Raw genomic sequence first — 25,753 nt, 5'->3', positions numbered from 1 at the left:
CAGTTGAGCAAGAGCTGGGCGGAGTGGTGGCTCTGAGGCTAAGGATCTGCTCTGGTATCCCGAAGGTTGCCGGTTCAAATCCCCGTCACTGCCAAAAGAGATGCTACTCTGCTGGGCCCTTGAGCAAGACCCTTAACCTGTAATTGCTCCAGGGGCGCTGTACAATGGCCGACCCTGCGCTCTGACCCCAAGGGGTATGCCAAAACTAACAAATTCCTAATACAAGAAATTGTATAAGGCAAAATAAAGAACAACAAAAAAAAGATAAGTCTACATGCCAATAGTGTAGTAAAGGCGATTACGGTTTGTTTGTCCTTCTCCACTTTAAGCCCAGCTGGAAGTACACCAAACACAGCTGTTAATGGAATTGGTGGGATTGTGACAACAATGGCTGTCTGAAAGGCATTCAAAAATCTTGGTCCAAAGGATTGTTTTATTTAATAGAGAGTGATGCATTTACTCTGGAAACTGATACCCGCCACAGGTTTTAAAAGCGCTGATTTAAGGTAGTTGTGACATGTTGAAATAAGGTGACATAAAACAGGTTCGGAAATCGTGTATTGGAAATAAAAGGAGCCTCCAAAAAAGGCAAGAGTCCTTCAAGGCCAAGGATGGGTTGAAATATTCCCCAGTTTGTGAACCGTTGCACCATTGAATAATCCAGCATGTTGAGAGTAACGTTCCTCAAAGACAGATTGGTGGGATTTTAGGCATTTCTGGAGCGCACAACATAATTAAAAGATTGAAGGATTCTGATGAAATCTTGGTACCTAAAGAGCAAGGCCGAAAATCACTTCTGAATGCAAAGAACTGCTGGTCTCTCAGATGTCACCATTTTAAAAACCGTCAAGTGTTTGTAATGGATATCGTGACATGGGCTCAGGAATACTGTGGTAAACGTTTGTCAGTCGACACCACCCATTGCTGCCTCCATGGATACAAGTTTAGGTTTTACTGTACAAAGCAGAAGCCACACATCAACAGTGTCCAGAAGCGCCGTCATCTTTTTTGGGCTTGGCCTAATCTGAGATGAGAAGTAGCATGGCGGAATCATGTTTTATGGTCTGAGGAGTTAACATTTCAAATATCTTTTGGGGAAAAAACAGCCTTCGTGTTCACTGGACCAAAGATGATGAGGACCAGCCAAGATATTAAGTGTTGGGCTCATAAGCCATTCTCTGTCATTATATTGGGAGCTGTGTCTACGTGCCAATGGCATGTGAGGGCACCATTAATACAGAAAGATATGTACAAATTTTGGAACAACATATGCTGGCATTCAAATGTCATATTTCCCAGGGATGTCCTTGCTTTTTCCAGCAGGGCAAAGCCAAACCACATTCTGCCTGAAGTGCATGGCTGTGGGTACGAGATTGGCATGCCTGTTGTCCAAACCTGTACAGCACATTACGAAGCACAAATTATGACACCAAAGGTCTTGTACAATTCCATAGCTGAAAACCTGCCTAATGGTTGAATGGGGGAAAGTTCCGCATGCTAAACCTTTACCAACTTATGTCTTCGGTGCCCAAACGCCTAATAAGTGTTGTTGGTGATGTTAAACGGTGGGAAACATTCGACTCTCCTAGCTTTTTTGGCACATGTTGTGGGTTATGAGGATTGACAAAGGTGTGTATTTTGGTTCATTTTTCAAAACAATTGCATTCACAAGGTAAAATATCAAATAATGTCTTGTGCTTTCAACAGTACAGGGTGAACAGAATTTTCTATTTCACTGTTTTCAGTTTTTGAAATTGGGGCTGTGTAAATCATTTTACCAAGCAATTAAGATTGTTAGAGCTCAAATAGATCCTCTTCACGGTGAAAAATAGGCAGCTGTGTTTAAGCTGTACTCTGCATTAAGTGCCTCCCCTATTAGATGCCAAGGTAATTTAAACACGAATGATGTAAAACAGGAACTTTAAGTAGCATAGGTTGTGGATAGAAAAACTGGAGTAATAAATAGGTTGTTTCTCGCTACCATTAATTTGCTGAACCTGTTCTTACAGGGCACTGATATGGACGTTCCCATTATGATGCTGGTTGAGGCCCTCTGTGAGCTGCGCTGCCCAGAAGCCATTCAGGGCCTAGCTACCTGGAGTTCTGCCAGCCTGGGAAAAAGCATGACTTGGATTGGTTCTGTTGCCCTGCAGGCAGAGGGGAGGTAAGGTTGGCATTGACCGATTGTGGCACACTTGGCTCATACACTGTTGATATTAGACCCAGTAATTATTTAAGCGTCTTTTTCAGCATGTTTGCGCCTTTCCACAGCGTTAATCGAGAATGTACCCCAAATATTCTATTGATATCCTGTGTCTGAGTGAAAAGAATTAAATTTTGTTTGGAATCTGATTGTTCTGCTTGTTCAATACCAGGTTTGAGAAGGCCGCAGTAGAGTACCAGGAGCAGTTATGTGCCAGCACTGCAGTGGACTGCTTTATTAAAGGCTTTGACCGCTCCCTTCTTAAAGTGGCTAATGCCAACAGCGGTAACACTTCCAGCCCAAAGCATTCGGCTAATGGTGAGTATAAAGTGTGTCCTAGAGAACAGAGTTCTGGTCAAGTGGATTATGTAAGTAAAGGCTGTGGCCAAAAATAGCTGGAGAAGTTGTGTAAAGTTAACCAGTATGTAGCAGGGGGATATCAGCCTTATCAGGCAGTTCTAATCAAGATTCTTCAGGTTTGTATCCATTTTAAATTGTCCCGACATTTTCGGAGAAGTAGGGAGAGAAAAAACTAGAGCTGACAAATGTGAAACGATCAAATTAAATGTGCTGCTAATTATGTTGTTTTGCTTTACTTCCTACTGGTGGTCACACTTCTGACCAAAATGTGTTTATCATTTTGCTTAAGCCCTGCAAAACATTTAAGTTTGGTAGGTGAACAGACTAAGAAATGAGTGCTGCTCCCAATCTACTCGCTCCAGTGTAAAATCTTAATTTATGTAGGAAGTGTAATGTAATATTTGCTTGTGTGTGCTGGATGCGTTCATGTCCAGCATATTATAAAATGCATGTTATAGTGTGAATCTCCTGTACTTGTTTCAGGTGATGGCAGGAAGACCGTTCTACTAAAGCCCAGTGATTGTTCCCCTGAAGTAGTGAACTATATGGCCAATAAGGTATGCGAGTGCTACATTGCCCTATCAGACTGGTCATCCGTTCAGGAATGGCAGAATCATGTCGGGTCCCTAAAGAAGAGTGCGAGTGGCTCTGCAATCCACCTGAAGACTGACTTCAATTACGTCAGGTGAGAAATGCTTTGTCGTGTGGACCAGATTGCTAAAGTGCAGGGGATTTTGTGGCACCATTTGTCTTTTTAAAACTGATTGACTGAAATTGATTTATGTTGCTAATTTTAAGTGAGATTTTAACTGCTTCACTCCACAATGATCGGCTTTCTAAACAGATAGATAGATAGATAGATACTTTATTAATCCCAAGGGGAAATTCACAAACTTGCAGGTTCACAGCAAAATCTTCCACATGCAAGCAGCACACCTCAAATCAACTCCAGGCCTTTTATCTGCTTAATTGATAAGGACATAATGACGGACTTGCCCACACCTGCCCATGAAATAGCCTTTGAGTCAATTGTCCAATTACTTTTGAGCCCCTGAAATGAAGGGATTGTGTTAAAAAATGCTTTAGTTGCCCCTGACATTTTTATGGAATCGTTTGTTCACCCCACTGAATTAAAGCTGAAAGTCTGCACTTCAGCTGCATCGGAGTTGTTTCATTTAAAATTCATTGTGGTGACGTACAGAACCAAAATGAGAAAAAAGTTGTCTCTGTCCAAATATTTATGGACCTAACTGTATCTGCAAATAAACAAAATCAGAACAGAAGCCATTTTTGTGAGCACAAATCTAGTTACACTCGTAACTGTGAATGGCCTGGTGATTCTCCTGTCCTCTTACTTTCTGTAGCCTGATTGCCATGTCCAGTCATTTGGGAAAGTATTTGGACCCCTGCACCCTCTGCACACCTTGTTTTGTGGATTTAATTTTAAATTAACAATTTCTGTTTTGGACCATCTACATTTGATAACCCATAGAAAGATAGATAGATACTTTATTAATCCCAAGGGGAAATTCACTTACTCCAGCAGCACCTTACTGATACAAAAAAACAATATTAAATTAAAGATTGATAATAATGCAGGTAAAAACAGACAATAATTTTGTATAATGTTAAATGTTAATGTTTAACCCCCCGGGGGGAATTGAAGAGTTGTATAGTTTGGGGGAGGAACGATCTCCTAAGTCTGTCAGTGGAGCAGGACGGTGACAGCAGTCTGTCGCTGAAGCTGCTCCTCTGTCTGGAGATGACACTGTTTAGTGGATGCAGTGGATTCTCCATGATTGACAGGAGTCTGCTCAGTGCCCGTTACTCTGCCACAGATGTCAAACTGTCCAGCTCCATGCCAACAATAGAGCTTGCCTTCCTCACCAGTTTGTCCAGGCGTGAGGCGTCCCTCTTCTTCATGACATAATGACATAACCATAATGACAAAGTGAAACTTGTTCAGAAAGGTTTGCAAATCTATTATTAAAAAAAAAAAAAAAAAAAAAAATATCCTTGGGAAGGAGACTAGGAGGACGAGACGTGATCTTCTCAGAAGACAATTTGAAGTCCTGCGAGAGATACTTTAACTTGCTCCCAGCTCTTAACATAATGACAAGCGACAAGAAAAATACGCAGCTCGCCAGTATCAGAAAGCCAGCAGATGAGATCATCCATCCATTTTCCAACCCGCTGAATCCGAACACAGGGTCACGGGGGTCTGCCAGAGCCATTCCCAGCCAACACAGGGCACAAGGCAGGAACCAATCCCGGGCAGGGTGCCAACCCACCGCAGGACACACACAAACACACTCACACACCAAGCAAACATTAGGGCCAATTTAGAATCGCCAATCCACCTAACCTGCATGTCTTTGGACTGTGGGAGGAAACCCACGCAGACACGGGGAGAACATGCAAACTCCACGCAGGGAGGACCCGGGAAGCAAACCCGGGTCTTCTAACTGCGAGGCAGCAGCGCTACCACTGCACCACCGTGCCGCCCAGATGAGGAGATTGTAGTTAATTTTCTTAATTTGTTCAATAAAAAGAGTTACAGGCCTCCAACCTCATATTCCATAGAACTTTTTTGGGTAATGTGCAGTTAGTTGGTCAGTATTCTAGTTTCATTTCTACCTTACAATTTTTTTTTGTTGTTAACTCCTTAAATTACCTCCGATTAGGTTTTTCCGTGTACTTGAAGAAAATGAAGCATGTTCTCGGTTGCTTCGTTCACAGTTGTTAGGCCTTTCTTATTCTGCATCCAACATGGCTAACCCGGTACAACACCCTGCTTCTTTGTTGTAAATTGCTTTCTTTTTCAGGGCCTTGTCCAGCTTTGAGGCTGGCGATTTTGCTGCCTGTCGGGAACAGCTTGAGCTCCTGCCTGGTGAAGACGCCTTCCTGCTGAGTTCTTCTTCTCGGGAGAAGCCAGGTATAATGTTCGACATTCTTCACTTTTCTACAAGGTTGGAAAAACAAACTTGCTTAATACAAATGGTAGTCGTCATAAAAAATGAGTTCAGAATCAGAAAACTTTTTTAATCCCGAAGGAAATTACTTATGTTACTACTTAACAACAGACAAGGGACATGTTACACTAAGAGCAAGTACAAAGTAAGCATGAAAATATAGAGTATAATAAATGTAAGTATCAAACGAGTGCAGAGTGTTGCACCTTAAGTTAATATTGCACATTCTGAGAACAAATAAGGTTATTCTCTTATTGCACAAGAACAGATAATATGGTGCATATTTCAAGTACTTGAAAAATGTACCTGGATATCCAATAAAGAAAAAGGGTAATAACTTAGTGTGGCTGAGTGACCGGAAAAGGAGTTCTAGAGTCTGATGGCTGTGGGGAGGAAGGATTTCCTGTGACGTTCAGTGGAGCGCTTGATGCTGAAGACGCTCCTCTGTCCAACCACAACACTATGAAGTGGCCGATTAGCATTTTCCATAACAGACCGAAGCCTAGACAACATTCTCTGATCTGCCAGTTTCCAAACTGTCCAGTGTCTCTCCTACCACAGAGGAAGCCTTCTGAATTGATGTCTATAAACGTGTCCTGTCTTTTACTAAAATGAAAAAATAGAGAGAGACAGATTAACTAGAAGAAGTAAGGGGGTTTGTTTGGACTTTTTTGTGTTAAACATTTAATTAAAATAGTGGGAGAAGGAAAAACTCTGTCACAACGTTTAGGTACTCATTGCCTTTCAATTAACAAAAATGATTTAAGGCAGCAGGAAAATTTGAGTGGTTCTTCAAACATCCAGCTGCATGTCAGTACGGGTCAGTACTTTTTTTAAAGTCATTTGTATTATTTTTTAGTTAAAGGCAGTGAATTTAGGATAAAAGTATTATTTGTTTTCTTGAGCAGAATGTCAGACTCTGGTGTCCTGCCCTGTTTTTATCTCCTCTGTTCCTCTGCCTGTCCTCAGATCTAAAGAAACTGCTTCCATCTGTGCTGAGCCCAGACCCGACAGAGCTCCAAAAAGCCATTGAAGTCCAGTTGATGAGAAGTGCAGTGGGCATGGTGTCTGCCCTCGGCCATGAGCAGGAGCAAAAAGTTACATCCTTCAATGAGTGAGTTTAACAGCATTTACATGACTTCTATAAGCATGCAATCCACATTCCACTATGGCCAAGAGTATGTGGTCTGCCCCTTCAAGTGACTAAGGTCGGGTGTCCTGTCACACCCTTTGCATAAAATCAAACATAAGGTCATTCAGTCTCCATTGTCAGACATTTGGTCATACTGAAGGGCTCAGTGACTTTAAACTTGGCACTGTCATAGAATGCCTGTCAAGTCAGTACGTGAAATTTCTGCTCTTCTAGATCTGCCCTGCTCAATTGTAAGTACTCTTCTTATGAAGTTGTGGCACTGAGGGATAATAACAGCTCGACCATGAAGTGGTAGACTATGCTTACACGAAGAACGGGGCTGCCGCAGTCCCAAAGTGCACAGCACATAAATTGCCTATCCTCTATTGCGTCCCTTAACAGCAGAGCTCCAAAATAGCTCTGAAAGCAATATCAGCACAAGATGTGGGCGTCGAGAGCTGCTTGAAATAGGTTTCCATGGCTGAGCCTAATAGATCACAATGTGCCAAGCATGCCGCCATTGGAATCTGGAACAGTGCAGATGTGTTCTCCGTAGTGATGACTCACACTTCACTATCTGCCAGTCTGTAAGACAAATCTGGGTTTGGTGGATGCCAGTAAAACGCTACCTTCTGGACTGTATAGTGCCTACTGTATGGTTTGGTGGAAGAGATATAATGGTAGAGTCTTGTCAAGGCCCATTGCTTCCATTGAAGGGACTGTTTAATGTTATGTTTTAGATAACAGTTTGTGAAAGACATGACTGTGCCCCTTTTGTGCACAGAACACCAGGTCCATAAACACATGGGAAAAGTAGATAGATACTTTATTAATCCCAAGGGGAAATTCACATACTCCAGCAGCAGCATATGATAAAATATTAGAGTGATAACAATGCAGGTATACAGACAGACAATAACTTTGTATAATGTTAACGTTTACCCCCCCCGGGTGGAATTTAAGAGTCGCATAGTGTGGGAGAGGAACGATCTTCTCAGTCTGTCAGTGGAGCAGGACGGTGACAGCAGTCTGTCGCTGAAGCTGCTCCTCTGTCTGGAGATGATCCTGTTCAGTGGATGCAGTGGATTCTCCATGATTGACAGGAGTCTGCTCAGCGCCCGTTGCTCCGCCATGGATGTCAAACTGTCCAGCACTGTGCCTACAATAGAGCCTGCCTTCCTCACCAGTTTGTCCAAGCGTGAGGCGTCCCTCTTCTTTATACTGCCTCCCCAGCACACCACCGCGTAGAAGAGGGCGCTCACCACAACCGTCTGGTAGAACATCTGCAGCATCTTATTGCAGATGTTGAAGGATGCCAGCCTTCTAATGAAGTATAGTCGGCTCTGTCCTCTCTTACACAGAGCATCAGTATTGGCAGTCCAGTCTAATTTATCATCCAGCTGCACTCCCAGGTATTTATAGGTCTGCACCCTCTGCACACAGTCACCTCTGATGATCACGGGGTCCATGAGGGGCCTGGTCCTCCTAAAATCCACCACCAGCTCCTTGGTTTTGCTGGTGTTCAGGTGTAGGTGGTTTGAGTCGCACCATTTAACAAAGTCCTTGATGAGGTCCCTATACTCCTGATGCAGCCCATGATAGCAGTGTCATCAGCGAATACTTGCACATGGCAGGACTCCGAGTTGTATTGGAAGTCCGATGTATATAGGCTGAGCAGGACCAGAGAAAGTACAGTCCCCTGCGGCGCTCCTGTGCTGCTGACCACAATGTCAGACTTGCAGTTCCTGAGACACACATATTGAGGTCTGTCTTTAAGATAGTCTACGACCAATGCCACCAGGTATGAATCTACTCCCATCTCTATCAGCTTGACCCTAAGGAGCAGACGTTGGATGGTGTTGAAGGTGCTAGAGAAGTCCAGAAACAGAATTCTTACAGAATTAGAATTAGAGTAGCCTACAGAAACCCCAACCCTATTGACCACTTTTGGTATGCCAATTGTGAGCCAGGTCATCTCGTCCAATGACAGTACCTAACATCACAAATGCTATTTTGGCCAGATGTGCACAGGTACCCACTGTATGTTTGGTTCATTCGTTTTCTGAGTTTAGCAGGATGGTTGTGCCAAATGAGCAAAACAATTTGGAATGCGTTGTTACTTTAGTCTGGCCCAGAAGAACGGCTAGATTTTCTTGTTGTTTTTCTTCTTTTTTTTAGATTGGTACTTTATTTGTCCAAGTAGTTTAAATTTTAACCTTTGCTCATTCATTTCCACAAGCACATTCAGTATCCCTAAGTTTACAGTTAAAGTGAATTACTGTTTTATTTTTGTTGCTTCTTTCTTGATTTGTATGCTTGTCTGTAGCTCATAAAAATGCTGGGCACCGGAGTCATCAAATACATACTGTTCGTAATACGATGGTGCGGCAGCTTTTGAACTCTTGAGTTTCAACATGCTGGTTTTGTTGTTGTATTCTGGATACTATTTGAATATCTGACCTCTGTGAAAGACATGCTTTTATCAGTAATGTCATCGTTTTTCAAATGTTGCTTGTGTTGATCTTTCATGTCCTAATGGCATGGTTGTTTGCTTTTAGGAATCTAGTGAAGTATCTGAAGCAGACGGCTCGCATCTCTCTGGGGCCTCTGAGGCTGTCTACGGTCACCCTGTTGGGGTCTCTTCCAACCGTCAACATGCTGCAGTTACACTGCGCCAACTCCTTGGAGAGTACTCTCAACAGCCAGCTGGACTCTGAGGTGAGATGATGTAGAACCTTAAATGGCCATCCTCTTCTCTACAAAATTTAGACAAGCGCTTGTTAAATTCAAATATTGTTACAAGAGAGCTGGGCAGTCCAAACAGTTGAGCTAACATAAGCACAACAGTTTTTAAATTCATATCAAGGAAGTTGCTCAACATCCATGTGAAAAAATAAGTGCTCCCGTAGCTTCAGTATTTGGTTACAGCACATTTAGCAATTCATTTATGAGGGGGAGTCAAGCTAAAGTTAGAAAATGGGATTCATCAGAAAATGGAACGAACCATCAGTTTTCTGAAGGTTCGCTCCATTTTCTGATGTCATTTCTCAATGTCATCTCCACCCTTCTTCTGAATGCACTTGCACCACCTGCCCGGATTCCAGCAGAATAAAAGGTTTTGTCATCTCGACCTCTCAGCCACTCGTGCACCGCTTTCTTCATGTCGTCATCTGTCTTGAATCGACAACCACCCAGATGTTTTTTTTTTAAGCAGTCCAAAAAGGTGGAAATCACACGGTGCCAAATCTGGCGAATATGTGGCAATAATTCAAACTTCAGTTTCTCCAGATAAGCCTTGGTGTTCTTAGCAGTGTGTGGGCAGGCAGATGGTCATTGTCTGGCAGCAAAAGGACTCCTTGAGACAGCAGTTCCCCACCGCTTGGATCAAACAGCAGGCTTCAACTTTGGTCTCCAGCTAGTCAGAGTAACTCGCGCTGGTGTCTTTAGTACCCCTTGGCATGGAGTGTTTGACAATAACTCGGGTGCACACAAAAAAGAAACCTTCTGCTGGAATCCAGGCAGGTGGCGCAAGTGCATTGAGAAGGCTGGAGACGACATTGAGAAATGAATGACAGCATCAGTTTTATTAAGGTTCGTTCCATTTTCTAACTTTAGCTTGACTCCCCCTTGTAATATCAATCTTTTACATCACTGTTGAGGAATTTTAGCCCACTCTACCTTGCAGAACTACTTTAACTCTATGAGGGCTGAACATTTCTTACAAAAAGCTGTTATCTGAAAAGCACACAAAGCAATGGTGCCACACACAAATCAACATAAAATGTCTGTTGCTGAGGCTCCTGTTGGCACCTGTTTGGTGTCTCTGGCAGCAGCGGCAAGCAGGAATGCATGGGGGGGCCTGCTAATGGCCGTCTTCTCATTGCAGGTGGGTGGCAGTGGCAATCGTAGTGCAACAGAATCTGGTTTGTTCCTCTTGTCATCATAAGTGGCAGTCCTACAAGGCGAACGTTGCTGTAGGCACATCAGCTACACAAACGTCTCCATCACCACGATCAGCTGATTCTGGTGCCTCACTTTAGTCTTCGATCTCCATCTCCAGATCGCTTGCATCAAAATCCCACAAAAGTCCCACAAGTCGGTCTGATTCAGCCACAACGCACAACATGTCATCCGTGGAGCATTTTGCTTTGCACATTCGCATTGATATCTCAACAGAAGTCAGTCATGCTAGAGATTTTTTGCTCATCGCTACTCGTGAACGCACAGGGAGTCGGGGTCAAATCAACAAAAGCTAACTCCTTCTAGCAAAGAGAGTCAAACTAAGACGTAACCGGGTGATTACGATTCTCTACCCCTGAATTTCGACAAAAGTCGACATCTGCCTTTTAAGAGTTAATTCCGACTTGTTGGTAGATTTGCATATGTGAACTGCTTGTAATTATTATTTTTTTAAATTTTTTGTATTTATATAGCGCTTTTCTCACTACATACCTCTAAGCAGAGAGGGAATGCCTATGACATAACAGTGAGTTTTATCGCTATTAACAGCTGATTGTCACCCTCTACCCCATGATGTCGACTTTTGTAGACATGCGCCCTCAACCCAACCAAAACCGACCAAAAGTCGACATCCGTCCTGAAAGAGTTAAGCAGTAATTTACAAAGGGTGATCTTTGTTTAGCTTAACCTTTGTCATATTTTGCCCAAAGATCTGAAACTTTCCAAAGTAGAGGATGGTCTGGTACTGGGCAAATAGTTTTTGTCTTTACTCTAATTGAGATTGCGTTGTTTTTTTAATCCATAAAATGTTTAATGCGTCTCAGATACAGAGAGTTGATCGTAGTCACAGCGGTAAACCCCGATAAGCAGCATGTGGTCTCTCCCAGCTGTTTCCTCAACGTATCATCTGTTTCATCCACCTGTCTCATTTTGTTCCACATTAATGGCCCTGCTTGTTTAAATTGCTTTCTACTTACCATCTTGAAGGAAAAATGTAATCTCCTTTAAGAAATTAATTAGTTATTGGATAATTTTTTTAATCTCCTTATTTCAGTGTTTAGAGGTGTTTTGCATGCATATCTACACGTGTGCCTTATTGGCAGTGGCTGCTTAGTTGAAAACTAAGACAAACAATAAAAGCTGCCTTTGTTCGAGGCTATGAGCAGGATGAAGCATCTGGTGGAAGAACAAAACGAGGATATTTGCACCCCTGCATCCGCCTGTTCTGGCCCACTGAAGTGCTTGTCTCTTTCCCGCAGGATTCCCTAATTCCTCTCTACAGTCAGGCGTTATCCTTGTGCAAGCAGCGGGATGCTCAGCCATGGCTGCATGCGTTAAGATACACCATCTTCCAAGGGCTGCTGGCTGCAAAACTTGCAGGTAAGTTGGCACAGTATCGGAATGTCCGTACCCTGAGCATCGGGGATTGTGTCTTGTTTAAAATGATGGTTTGTTCAGTTGATGGATGTTGTAACCATATTTAACAACAACATTTATTTCTATAGTACGTTTTCATACAAATTATATAACTCAAAGTGCTTTACAATATGAAAAAAGAAAAATATTCAAATAAGACTGGGCAATACTAAGTAACAAAGAATAAATAAGGTCCGATGGCCAGGAGGACAGAAAAAAAAAAAAAACACCAGTGGGCTGGAGAAAAAAAAATCTGCAGGGGTTCCAAGGCCACGAGACCACCCAGCACCCACTGGGCATTCTACCTAACATCAATGATCTCAATCAGTCCTCATGGTTTTCAGGCTTCACATGGAAGAATTAGATGATGATGGTCCCATAGACCAGTGTTTCCCAACCTCGGTTCTGGGGACCCCCTGTGGCTGCAGGTTTTTGTTCCAACCAGATTCCTAATCAGTGACAACACCTGATCACACTGAGCTCATTTAATTAGCTGGTATTTTTCTTTTATTCTACATTCAGAAAAGCACAGCAGCATGATTTTTATATTTATAAGACATTTAGAAATATTTCTGCTTTTGCTATCGATTGAAATGCTTTAACTCTCTTTTGTTGATTTCATTCTATTTTGCCCTTTCTCTGTGCAGTTTTTCCCCTTCGTTTGTATCTTATTAATGACAATTAAAAACGAGGAGAGCAGACACACTGGCAAACAACACGGAATAATCAAAGGCTGCAAGTACTTTAGCATCAGACCCACTAATTAGTAAATAATGGATTAATTAAACAATTAGAACACCTGGAAAAGCAGAATTAAAATCAAGATGAAAATATTGTTAAAAAGAAAAAATACATTATTCCCATATAACTGCTTGGTACATTTTAATATATATATTTATAGAGTAGGGGGCTGCGCCCCCTGTTTGCTTCACTCGCCAACCCCCGTGTTTGGTTTTCCACATACACACTTTTAAGATTTTTTTTTTTTTCTTTGAATTGTTGCTATTTCATTAGCTTCATTTTTATTTCTGAACTTCTGTAAAAACAATATTTGGAATCTTTCGAGTCCCAACGTGCTGAATCTTTTTAATGAGGCCCATGAGACGTGTGTTTAATGACTTTGTACCATAATTCAGGATAGGTTTCTCTGTTTGGAATTTCAGCACAGACAAAACGATCGACATCATCAGCAGTTAATTAATTAAATAAATGCATGTGAAGTAAACTCCATTTTTGAAATTCTCTTGACTTAAACTTCAAAGCCTTAAAATATTTACATACTTCTGACATATCACCTATGTCCATATATTCAATCTCTATTCGCCTTTATGTTATTTCTCAGAGTAATAATTTCTCTTTCTCTGCGCTAATGTGATGTTTCTTTGTTTTGACACTGTCATTTTTTTCTGCTTTCATATTCTGTATCTTGCTCTGCATGTGGTTTTTACGTTTTTTTGTCCTACGTTTTTTTTTTTTTTTTAGAGGTTTTTGAATTCCAGTTGTCATTATCTCTAACCTGCTCTGCATGTGTTTGGCCCCCTTGTTTTTTAACCTCTTTATGACGTTTTACTTTGTTTTGTACTCTCTATCTCTTATTTCTGACCTCACTTTATCCTGCTTTTGTTTCAATGACACCTGGTGACGTTTTACTTTGTTTTCTACTCTTTTTATCTCTTTATGTCTGACCTCACTTTATCCTGCTTTTGTTTCAATGACACCTGGTCCGTGGTGATTAATGTCCCTTTTTCAAGTAATTTCCGTTTGTTTGCGCTACTGCGATCCTTACTTTCTTTTTTTTATACTTTCTAATTTTACTACTTTCATATTCTTTAACTTTTCCCACATGTGTATCGCACTTTTTTTGGAGCCTTTCGAATTCCACTGCTTTCATAATCTCTAACCTGCTCTGCATGTGTATAGCGGCAATGTCCAGATTGGACGTGCTTTTTTTTTTTTTTTTTTTTTTTTTTTTAATTCACTTGTTCCGGGCTGATAATTACTTTCCTTATTTTCTGAATTTGCACCTAGATTATTCTTTTTCTTTTGTCTCTCCAGCGCTTTTGAGTCTCTTTACTCCACGCTGCTTTCTTCTTTGCTTAGTCGTCTGTTTCATTTATAACGTATTGTCCTTATACGTGCTGAGAGCCCTGGATCTGTGTGTGCTCAAAGCCAAAACACGACTGAGTGTGTTGCTGCCCGTGCTCTTATTTGGTTGTAAGTAGGGCGTGTCTTGCAAGAATCTCATGTTCTACGTCATCGCAAGACGGTCCTGTGTCAGTCTCTTGGCACAAAGTCTCATGTTTAAGGTCCCCGCGAGACGATCCGTGGCCAATCTCTTTAGTCTCGCAGGTCTTTCAAGTGTCTTCCGTGATCTTAACATGAAGATCACATCTCAACGCCCTACTGTTTCTCTGCAGGATTTATAATATATATATAAATTTCACCAAACTTAGTTTTCCAATTTCTATATTGTTCCCAAAACACAGAACTCTGGAAAGAACACATCACTTAATTAGCCCAGGAGTCCAATTAAAAACAGAAGCTGGTTGGAACAAAAACCTGCAGCCGCAGTGTGCCCCCAGGACCGAGGTTAGGAAACACCGATGTAGATGTCTGGCCTTCAGTCCATCAATGAAGGGGCTGCATGATGCCCTGATCAGGTGGTGGTGGTGCAGATCGCCACCACAGAAAACCGGAAAAAGAACAGCAGAGAAAGTAGGAGTTAATACGGATTGCAGAGCCATGATAAAAATAACTGAATGCATATACAGAATGTCAAGGTTAGCAATAAAATGAAGTGATAAGAAAGCCATGTTAAAATATTGGGGTTTTATCAGTTTTTTAAAGTGCTCCACCATATTAGCTTGGAGAATTTCTGTCGGTCAGCTATTCCAGATTTTAGGTGCATAATATCAGAAGGCTGCCCGCTTCGCACTACTTTTAAGTTTAGCTCCTGAAATTCTAAGCAGACCCTCATTTGAAGACCTAAGCTTACGATTTGGAGTGTAAGGTGAGAGGCATTCTGAAATACAAGTATGAGATGGAGCAGATTATTTAAGGCTTTATAAACCATGAGCATATTTAAAAGAAAAAGAAAAGCATTTATGAGGCTATTTTCTCTGAATGCCATTGAGATTGGTGTAACTGTTTACTAAATCCAAGTTATCTCATTGAATTTTAATTAAATTTTTACAGACGTGCTAATGTGCTCACCTTTAATAATTGATTGAATTCTTTGTCAACTGAGAGCAGTCAAACCAGTTTCAGATGGGTGTGACTCTGGAGCAGTATGGCCTTCAAATCACCAACATGATGCTCAACATCTAATCCTCCTTTATCCACATGTCTGTACACCTTAAATTAATCAGAAGACGTGCATTTTCTCCCCCTGCACCTTTCAGGGTATATTCTAAAAACAAGCTCTTAGTATGTGTTCTCTTTGACTTTACATGGTTATCCCATCCAGTTTGGTACCCATTGCTTTAACTGCAAGCACCCATTGACTGTGGATAAGATTGAGTTGGTGGGTGCATTTTTTTGGTGCAGATTTCTGAATCGCTTGTACTGTAAGAGTGAGGTAGTTTCTGAAAATAAAACCACATTGAGAGGTTTTTCAGACATAAGAGTCTCGGACAAGTTAATGAAATTGACCAGTTAGAAAAGGTGATAACTTTGAGATCTGTGCAGAGCATGTAATCTTAGTGTGAGCTTTGTGTAACTAATGTCTGTCTCAACAGATACCAAGGCTCCCATTAGCTCCCACCTGATGGAACTCTCTCTGACAGCAATGAAAATTGCCAGGAAGCAAGGCAATGTTGCCCTAGCTACTCGCCTGCTGGCTCAGTGCAGTAAAGAACCAACAGGCCTGGGTGCAGCTGAGCAAGACCTGGTGCATCTCTTTAAGTGTTTGTCACTACGGGGCACAGTAGGCGAGGAGTGGGGTCCCGAGCTGGAAATCGAGAAAACAAAATTGCTCTACACAGCAGGTAAGTAGTGAAGAAGGTGGCATTGGGTGGTGGGGCTTGAAATGAGGCATTTGGTGTAATCTTTTTTGCTGACTAGAACCAGCTCCACTATTTCTTCAGCAATTGCCAGTCAGTTATTATGTCTGTAAAAGTGCCCTTCCTTACTAACACATTGATTTGCAGGTCAGACAAGTGCCGCCATGGAAATGCTTAGCTCCTGTGCTCTGTCCTACTGTCGGGCGGGCAAGTGTGAGCTGGCAGCCTCGCGCTCCATTCTTACACTGTGCAAGTGGCTCTTAGCGGACTGGAAGGAACTCACTCCGCAACTGAAGCAGGTGGTGAAAAAAGCCTCCTCCTCACCCGGATGCACAAATTTGGCTAAAAATATCGCTGCCATGCTGGAGCTTGAAGCTGGAGAGCCATCTTTTGTGAAATTAACACCAGAAGCCACAGGTGAGAAAATGTGTGCGAACAAAAAAAAACACCTATCTGGAAAACCAAATTAAATCGTATGTATTTGTGTGTCTCTGTATGTGTCCTGTCTGTTTTCTCTTTATGTGTGAACATTAGGTTTGTATTTTCTTTGTGTGTGAACTGGTTTCGGACAGTTTTGACCGGAATTAAATGTTTGGGTACACAGACTTTGTTTCAGTTGTAAATGCGGCCTTAATAGCGATAAGTCACAGTGGTGGAGTGGTGGCTGTGAGGCAAGGGATCTGCACTGACAATTGGAAGGTTGCCGGTTCGAATCTTGTAAATGCCAGGAGGGACTCTGCTCTGTTGGGCCCTTGAGCAAGCGCTTTGAGTAGTGAGAAAAGCGCTATCTAAATGCAAAGAATTATTATGTGATTACAGTGGAGATTTTACTAAGTTCGTCTGTGGTGGATGAGCACTTTGGACTAAGACTCTTCTTTTCCTCCTGGCAGTTTGTGTTGGAGTATGGGAGCCAGACTATGTCCTTGGTCAGCTCTACAAGCTGTCTGCTGTACAGGCCCCTGATGTTGCCAAGTCATGGGCATCTCTTGCCAGTTGGGCTTACAGATGGGGTCGGAAAGTGGTAGATAATGCCAGGTAGGTACTTTTTTTTTTTATCCATTTTACAGTTCTCTCATTATGTGGATATCTTTAATGATATGCAGTGTTTCCTCCTGGTACTTGTTGGATAAATAATGACACGCCATTTGAAGCAAAATGCCCATTACACAAACTTAGAATGAAAGTATAATTTTAAGGGGGATTTGACTTTCTTATTATTGCTCCCCGTGACAAGCAGTTGTAGCCGGTTTTTAAGACACGGCTCATATAGTAGGGAACAGTCATGTACATCTCCATGAGCACTCGTTAGAAGAGCAGCTCAGATTCTTACACCTCTAACGCAGTATTTTAGTAGGTGATTAATCATTCACTTTCCCTACAACCAATCCTTTTAACTATGTCTCCATGTTCTGCATATCCCTACATCAAAACATTTTGAAGTCCTTTCATTAAAAGGTTTAAATAAAAAAAAAAAGTGAGTTCGCTAAATATTCGCAACATCAGTTCTGTTGTGAGCAGATTAAACATTTGCATGAGGCAAACTTGGTAAATGCTGCCTCTGGACAATTGCAGTAAGGAGACTGTGGAAGGTTGTGGGTTTGCTTCCCGGTTCCTCTCTGTGTGGATAGCGCTTTGAGTACTGAGAAAAGCGCTATATAAATGTAATGAATTATTATTATTATTATTAATCACCAAGAATACTATAGTAGCAGTGAAGATAAAAGTCCATGCTGTTTTTGGATCTTGTGTGACAAAATATCTCGCATATGGTAAAGCTCCTCGAAGGTTCGTCAACAGTGTCTGAAGTAATTGGTCCCGTCCCTTAAAGCACTGCAGGGAAGGAGGAGAAAATTAACTTGGTTAATTGTCTGTGGTGCTTTTTCCTGTGCTGGTAGTTAATTTAATAATTCGGTGAAGGCTCCTACTTTATTTACCTCGCCCTTTTCTGTTGTAGGAGGTGGGTTTCCGGCCATTAGACTTGCATCAATGTAACTGAAGTACATCCATTTTAAGAAACAGAATATAAAAATTGATAAACACAACGATTATAGAACTCTGATGACTGCTAATATCCAGTGATGTATATAAGACAGGATGGCCGTTTCTGATTATTTAGAGTTCTAATTTATTTGCCAGAGATAAATAGTTTTATAATACCAAGTCTTTAAAGATGAGGTCCGATGTTGGGTGAAGTTATTTTGTTGCTGCTCCCGAATTATTCAAGTGGAGGATTCCCCCTGTGTTGGAGTGCCCTCTTTCTCTTTGCTACATGATCCTTTGTCCATGATGTGCAGTGTTTTCCTCATTTAGCTCCTTTGCCGTGTTGTCTGCAACTTCATAGTGAAAAGCATTACTCGTTCTGGGCCAAGAGCTCTAAATGTGGAAGGTCCTTTGTTAAAGTGACATCTGTTTCTCAGCTTTCTCAAACTGCTGCCACAGGGACTTGGTCTGGTAGACTGGATCTCGGCTTTCTGGGACAGAAATTGTCGGAGCTTTCTGCTCCCCAAAGAGGCCACGGCTCATTGACTTTCTGATCTTTGTTCAGTTCACACCTGAGGCAGAGTACCCCAGAGAGAGTCTCCACAGAGTTCAGGTTAGTGTTCCTCTCACAGTTCCTTGAAGATAAGCGAGCGTGTCCAGAGAATATCTGGGTGCAGTTAGTTTTTAAGTAGGAATTCTAACCTCTTGTGATTGGATTAAAGTCACTTCCTTTTGTAAGATCATTGCCCTCTCATAGGCAAGTTATTTTACCCATCGTAGTTGTCATTCCTTGAATTATTATGTGTCTTTGTTCTTACTTGAGTCCATTTTGTGCCTTCTGGCCACTGCAAAGAAGTCAGCTGAACTTTGATTTGCACAATTGGTTATCAGATGAAGTAGCGGCTGGTCTTGGTACGATGAGTTCACTCACTTACTTTGGAATGCACACCTGTGGAAAGGTGTAGCCGGATGTCTGCATCCCTGTTAGAATGGCTTTCTTAACAGGCTTGGTGTACCGCTGAAGCCTTGCAGAATGGGCAACGTCCACTTTGTCCTATAGCATGCGGACGCTTTCTCCGGTTTAGCCACGCACTGTGATGCTAAAATCATAAAACAGCACTTTTGGTAAAGCCCCACTAATTGTATATAGTGAAGAGAAACACATACGTATTCTTCTTCTTTTTCTTTTGGCTACTCCCGTTAGGGGCCGCCACAGTGGATCATCTTCTTCCGTATCTTTCTGTCCTCGTCATCGTTCTGTTACACCGATCATCTGCACATCCATAAACCTTCTCTTACGCCTTCCTCCTTTCCTCTTCCCAGGCAGCTTCTATCTTTAGCGTGGAAAAAATGCTTAAGCTGGTATGAGTGTTAACCCTCTCAATGATTATGCAGTGCCCCAGTCCATTCAAATCTCATTTGCTAGACCTCTTTGTCCTGGTCAGGCTTGATTGGTATGATTTTTGTGACGGGCCATCCGAAAGAGCCTGGCAACTGGGAGACTGAGAATAGCGCAGCAAAAGTGACTGTAACGCCCTTATTATTGTCCTGTTACAGTTGGTACTAATGTGCAGTACTAATAAATACTTTGTCACATATGGCAGGGGGGGATTTATGTAAAAATGAACAAAGTCAAGTAGAACTGGTTTATTTTCCTGTTTCTATGGTAATCCATTTGTAAATATTTCAAGTCGTTTCATTTATTGATAAAAAAAGGAAACATGGCAGTGCATTTGTTTCACACATGGTAATGTAACATTTCAGTTATTTGCGTCTAACCCACTCTGTAGGAGTTGTTCCACATTTGCTTATGTTGAGTTCAGTAGATCTACTTCAGTATTTTTAGTTTAGCTTTTTTTTTTTCCTTCATAATAATTCATTAGGTCAGGCATTCTACTTTGCGAGATGTTTATGATCTTCTGAATTTTACCTGAAGCATTCAGGATAACCTCCATGCATTCAACTTCAGGTCAACCACTTGTAGGACACGTCGATTTAAAGCTGCTTCATCGTATTGTGTTTTTCGGTCCAAGACGAAGCAAGACACTTGCCTGTCAAAGTCTCACTCTTTCACAATCACCTTGACTCATGTTGGTAGCGAGATGCCCACTTTCTATTCATTTATTCCATTTTGTCCTCTGCAGCTAAATAAAAAACTTAAGTGTGCTGCTCTTGTGTATTTGTTGCTGATTCACCCACCACTATGTACAACAGACTCGCCTCTTGTGCCTTAACACTATTTCACTCACCGCCTGCATCTTCTCCTTTGTAAATCTTACCTGATGTTCTTGAGTCCATCCATCCATCCATCCATCCATCCTCTTCCGCTTATCCGAGGTCGGGTCGCGGGGGTAGCAGTTTGAGCAGAGATGCCTAGACCTCCCTCTCTCCAGCCACTTCTTCTAGCTCTTCCGGGAGAATCCCGAGATGTTCCCAGGCCAGCCGGGAGACACAGTCCCTCCAGCGTGTCCTGGGTCTTCCCCAGGGCCTCCTCCCGGTTGGACGTGCCCGGAACACCTCACCAGGGAGGCATCCAGGAGGCATCCTGATCAGATGCCCGAGCCACCTCATCTGACTCCTCTCGATGCGGAGGAGCAGCGGCTCTACTCTGAGCCCCTCCCGGATGACTGAGCTTCTCACCCTATCTTTAAGGGAAAGCCCAGACACCCTGCGGAGGAAACTCATTTCAGCCGCTTGTATTCACGATCTCGTTCTTTTGGTCACTACCCATAGCTCATGACCATAGGTGAGGGTAGGAACATAGATCGACCGGTAAATTGAGAGCTTTGCCTTATGGCTCAGCTCCTTTTTCACCACGACAGACCGATACAGAGCCCACATCACTGCGGACGCCGCACCGATCCGCCTGTCGATCTCACGCTCCATTCTTCCCTCACTCGTGAACGAGACCCTGAGATACTTGAACTCCTCCACTTGGGGCAGGATCTCGCTCCCAACCCTGTTCTTGAGTGAAAAACACAAATTTATCTCGGTTTTACATCCTGAATTCTTCAGTTGCAAAAGGACGGATGTTTTACCTTGTAATAACACTGGTCAACAAGCATTTTGCTACTGGGATTCTTTCATCTATACTTTAACAAATTTCACTTGTTGACTCCAAATCTGAAAACCGTTTTCGTCCCGCACGTCCCATTTTTTTTAGTTATGATGTTCAAAGCCTTGGACAACTAGGGTGACTGGACAGTACAGGCGATGTGTTTCAGCATTTAAGAAATAAGTTTGGTCTCTAGAAAAGTGAAGCCAAAATTAAGGAAGGTGTTTTTGTTGTCCCTGAAATACGTGAACTGATGCTTGACGAGGAGTTCAAAAGGAAACTGAAGCCAACTGAATCGGCACCCTCGTTCATGCAGGTTGTCCAGAATTTTCTTGACGGTCACAGAGCAGAGAATAATGCCAAGCTTGTGGAGAATATGCTGAAAGTATATTAGCTGAAGACATGTTTTTTACATTCTCATTTTGACTTTTTTTCCACCAAATCTAAGCGATGTCAGAGATGAGCATGGGGAACGATTTCATCAAGATATAAAGGTGACAGAAAACTGATATTGGGAAAAATTCACTCCGAGCATGATGGGTGACAGCTGTTGGTTCTTGCAAAGAGAGACGGATGTGCAGTACAAACACAAAAGCGAGTGACTCCAACATATTTGGGCACGCTGACCTCACTTTTATATTGAGATAAATTGACATAAAAATACTTTAACGTGTCTCTGGTATCGTCTTCTGGTTTGTTTTCAGAATAAACACATCAAAACAATTTTGGTGGGACAGAGTCCAAACTCCAGATATCGTGTTGATATATTGATATTCAAAAGTGTCAAAACGTCAATGATGTGTATTTCAAAAACCTGACGTGCTGGCTTAGTTCTATGAAATCGGTGTAAAAAACTTAATAAAGAGATGCTCTGAAGTTCCCAGAAGCAAACAAAAGATATTTTTTTGTAGATCAGTGTAATCGACCTATGATTGTGGTCTTTAGATAAGCAAGCTTCAGAAGGTCTTAATGCAGTTCAGCTGTCTAAGGCATTGAATTTTTGTTTATTTGGGTAACTTTTGGTCTCAAAGAAATTGCACCTGGACGGTATGCGAGTTCTTCACAAGATTCATCATGCAATTATGTACAAACACACGCCTTACAGTTAAGAATTGCCAAATCTACATAGAAGGTGACCCGAGTGGAATTCAGTTCCAGGATGCTGCCTAGGTCTAGCTAACAGGCAGGTGTGCTAATCAGTGTGCCACTGTTTTGCCCTGTTGTCTTTATGATATGTGATGGATGGCCGGGGATCATGCCCTACCCCGGTAGACCTGGAGGAGCAGGGGACCAGGAGAAGGGCAATTTATACCCTGGGACTTGCAACTCAGGGGGGCTGCCCTCTCATCGGGGTCACGGGCTTGGGGTTCAGAAGCTCTAACCTGTTGTGGTCTGTGGCCACCGCCAGGGTTATCCTGGACAGCTCCGGAAACGAGATCTGCCACACCCGGAAGTGCTGCCGCAGGTTAATCGGGAAGCTCCTGGAGCACTTCTGGGTGCTCTATAAAAGGAGCCACCTCACTCCATTCAGAGAGCTGGAGTCTAGTGGAGGAGTAGAGGCGGCAGGAGACTGTGAGTTGAAGTACTGTTTGATGCACTGTGCTGGGAAAAGGAAGAACTGAATAAAAATGTGTTTTGGACATCTGGCTGTTGCCGTGTCTAAGTCTGTGTCCGGGCTTCTTTTACAGATAGTAAAATCCAAACTTACAAAGTGTCGATATTATGCCTGATGTTGATTTTCCTTAAGCACGTCATGTCTACAGATTGATCTGCATCTCTCTCTTCGTTTTTTATACACACTTCCTTTGGAAGACGAATTGTATTTTTGCTAATCTTTTGGGTTAAAATTACATTTCACTTAATGTGTTTTTTGCTTGGATTTCCAGTCAGGGTGAAGGTGTGGCACTACTTGCTGAAGAAAAGGAACAAGTGGAGAAGCTGCTTCCCATTGGTACCCCTGAAAAGGATAAGGAAGCGATTTATAGCATCCTGGGGCAGGCTATGTGTCGTCCTGCTGGTATTCAGGTAAAGAGTGGCTTCATCATCCACACATCGATTGGGTGTTTCCCTGTCTCTGTTATAAAGCCTGCGTTAATTGTGTGAACTTCCTTCAGGAACTCAATTAAACTGGTCTTTCTTTCCATATATCAAGGATGAAGACATGGCCTTACAGAATGAAGAGAGTGATGAGGACGACATGGTGGATGTTATTTGGCGGCAGCTCCTTGGCTGCTGCCCCTGGCTTTCTGAAGCAGATGACCAGGTCACAGAAGGGCTTATTAAAGTCTGGCGTAAAGTAGTTGATCGTATCTTCAGCCTTTATAGGGTTTCATGTCAGGCCTACTTCACCTTCCTAAAGCTCAATGCTGGCCAGGTAAGTGTAACGTGACATTTAATGGCAGGAATTTAGCCAATTGTATGCTGTCAGATAAAATGTGTGTACCATGATGTCGCTTTGGCCCTGGTCATATTATCAGACAACTACAGTGTGTGACCAGTTTAAAGCCATCATTATACTACGCACATTTTCTGATGGTTGTCTGGTCATATACTTTACATAATCTTATGAATATCACATCAAGCTGTAGACAGTCGTACCATGTGCGCATTACAATTGAGCTTACCATTGTGAACGCTTAAGTCGAAAACAACGGGAAACAAGCACCAATGTAAAATAAAAAACAATTTCTTGGTGAGTTAAAGAGACTGCAACCCCCATGCCTCCGAAGAGACTGGAGCGCCCCCCCCCCCCCCCCCTTATCTCAGTGCCACTGACTGGTCAGAACAGACAGTCTCTTAAAAGAAAAAATTCCTTTCTTTATATTCCCTAGCTTATTCATTAGCCAAAGAGAAAAAAACATGACAGTTCATTTTGAGGTCATACATAGATTGCTGTAAGTTACGGTTACATCCTGATTTATTACATGCAGGAGTGCACAGAGTTTCTTACCAAAATGAAGAGTTACCAGGGCACTCACATTCCTAAAGATATGCCCTTATCAGCGCACACACACAAGACCAGTTTAAAGCAGTTTCTTATAGTTCAGCACATTTAGTTATAAAGAAATTACATTCTCATAGCTTTAATATCTTAATTCGATTTTGTCTGGTTAGATTAATAAATGCTTATTTATTAATCCATAAGGGACATGTTTCTTATAGTTTTAAGTAAGAATTCAGAAAATTATCACATTGATTTATAATATCACAGGGTGTTCTATTAGTATCAAGAGATCAGCATTTTCTCATAAAAGAATACTAATTAGTCCCTTAAACTGTGCACAAGCTTAATTCTTTTTCTACATATATGAAAAACAAATCATAGAAATAATAAATCATATAGCTCTCTGCAGAATGATTAATACAAAATACTGTCCTTGGTATTTGTGAGTTAAATACTTATAATCATTACAGTTAATGGTTTTTTTTCTTCCTCACCATCCTCTTCATCTAGATCAGGGGTGTCTAACTCCGGGCCTGGTGGGCCACAGTGGCTGCAGGTTTTCATTCTCACCCTTTTCACTGCTAATTAACTCATTTGCCCTTTGTTTTAATAGCCCTGATTTTAAGGATTTAGTGCTCTGAATTGATTGGCTGTCTTTTAATGAAGAAATTAAACAGAAATGAGATGTGAAACGAGCCAACAGATGACCAGCTAAATTGGGTCTTCAAACACCAACAAGTATCTTAATGAGAAGCTGATTCTTGCTATTAATTAAACTTTCTTTAATTCCATGGCTTGTTGCTGCTCTCATTCTGCCACAGCAGACATTTCCAAAATTGTTGATTTTCTGTTTTTTCTAAGAACACCGTCAAAATGTTTTGGTGATTTGAGAGATCAGCCTTACTGAGACCTTCACCTTTCTTTATTTTCAGATATTGTGGATAGCTGGTCGTGTGGGCAGCTCGTTTTGTGTCTTATTGTTTTACTGCTAATTAAGGAAAAAGAAACAACAAAGGGGCCTGAGTGAAGTTAATTAAAATGAAGGCAAAAGTTAATTAGCAGCAAAAAACTGGTCACTAATGAAGAAGATGGTTAGAATGAAAATCTGCAGCCACTGCGGCCCTCCAGGACTAGAGTTTTGACACCTGTGATCTAGAGTTCAAAATAACATCAAGTTGAGATTTTAAGGTCCCTAAAGGTCCTGCTGTCTCCACCACACTACTTGGTAATTAGTTTCATGTGTCTGTGGTTCTTTGCATGAAGGAAAAACATTCCAACATCTCTGCAAAATCTACCATTAACAAATATCCAACTGTGTCCCCATGTTCTTGTTGCAGACTTTATTTATCGACACACAGGTGGCGCAGTGGTAGTGCTGCTGCTGCTTTACAGTAAGGAGATTGTGGGTTTGCTTCCCGGGTCCTCCCTGTGTGGAGAACGCTTTGAGTAGTGAGAAAAGCGCTATATAAATGTAAAGAATTATTATTATTTCAAAGCAACAACTGTACTACATCCTTTCATCATTTTTAAACACTTGCCACCTCTTATGTTTGCTTAAACTTCTTTAATATGTACTCATAACTCATACCTGTCAGTCCCAGAATCAGCCTGCTCACTCTTCTGTGGACTTTCTCTAGCTCCGCTGTGTCTTTTTTCTAATATGGAGTCCAAAACTGTGAGGTCTCGCTAGTACATCATATAACTTAAGTGTAACCTGCCCTTGACTTGTA

General features: G+C 41.9%; 1 protein-coding gene across 1 annotated transcript in view; it reads left to right on the top strand.

Moving 5' to 3' along the window:
• The window catches only part of smg1 (SMG1 nonsense mediated mRNA decay associated PI3K related kinase), a 167,618-nt gene that overhangs the window by 87,232 nt on the left and 54,633 nt on the right, over positions 1–25,753 (top strand). Inside the window, 12 exon segments of the mRNA XM_051933950.1 lie at positions 2,010–2,164; positions 2,376–2,521; positions 3,047–3,248; positions 5,389–5,498; positions 6,505–6,649; positions 9,226–9,385; positions 11,887–12,007; positions 15,781–16,029; positions 16,192–16,461; positions 16,935–17,079; positions 22,966–23,104; positions 23,232–23,453. Coding sequence (XP_051789910.1) covers positions 2,010–2,164; positions 2,376–2,521; positions 3,047–3,248; positions 5,389–5,498; positions 6,505–6,649; positions 9,226–9,385; positions 11,887–12,007; positions 15,781–16,029; positions 16,192–16,461; positions 16,935–17,079; positions 22,966–23,104; positions 23,232–23,453 — 2,064 coding nt within the window.

This window comes from Erpetoichthys calabaricus, chromosome 11 (genome assembly GCF_900747795.2).
Source record: "Erpetoichthys calabaricus chromosome 11, fErpCal1.3, whole genome shotgun sequence".
Taxonomy (NCBI): Eukaryota; Metazoa; Chordata; class Cladistia; order Polypteriformes; family Polypteridae; genus Erpetoichthys; species Erpetoichthys calabaricus.
The sequence above is the reverse complement of the archived record's forward strand: the minus strand, read 5'-3'. Positions and strand labels throughout refer to the sequence as shown.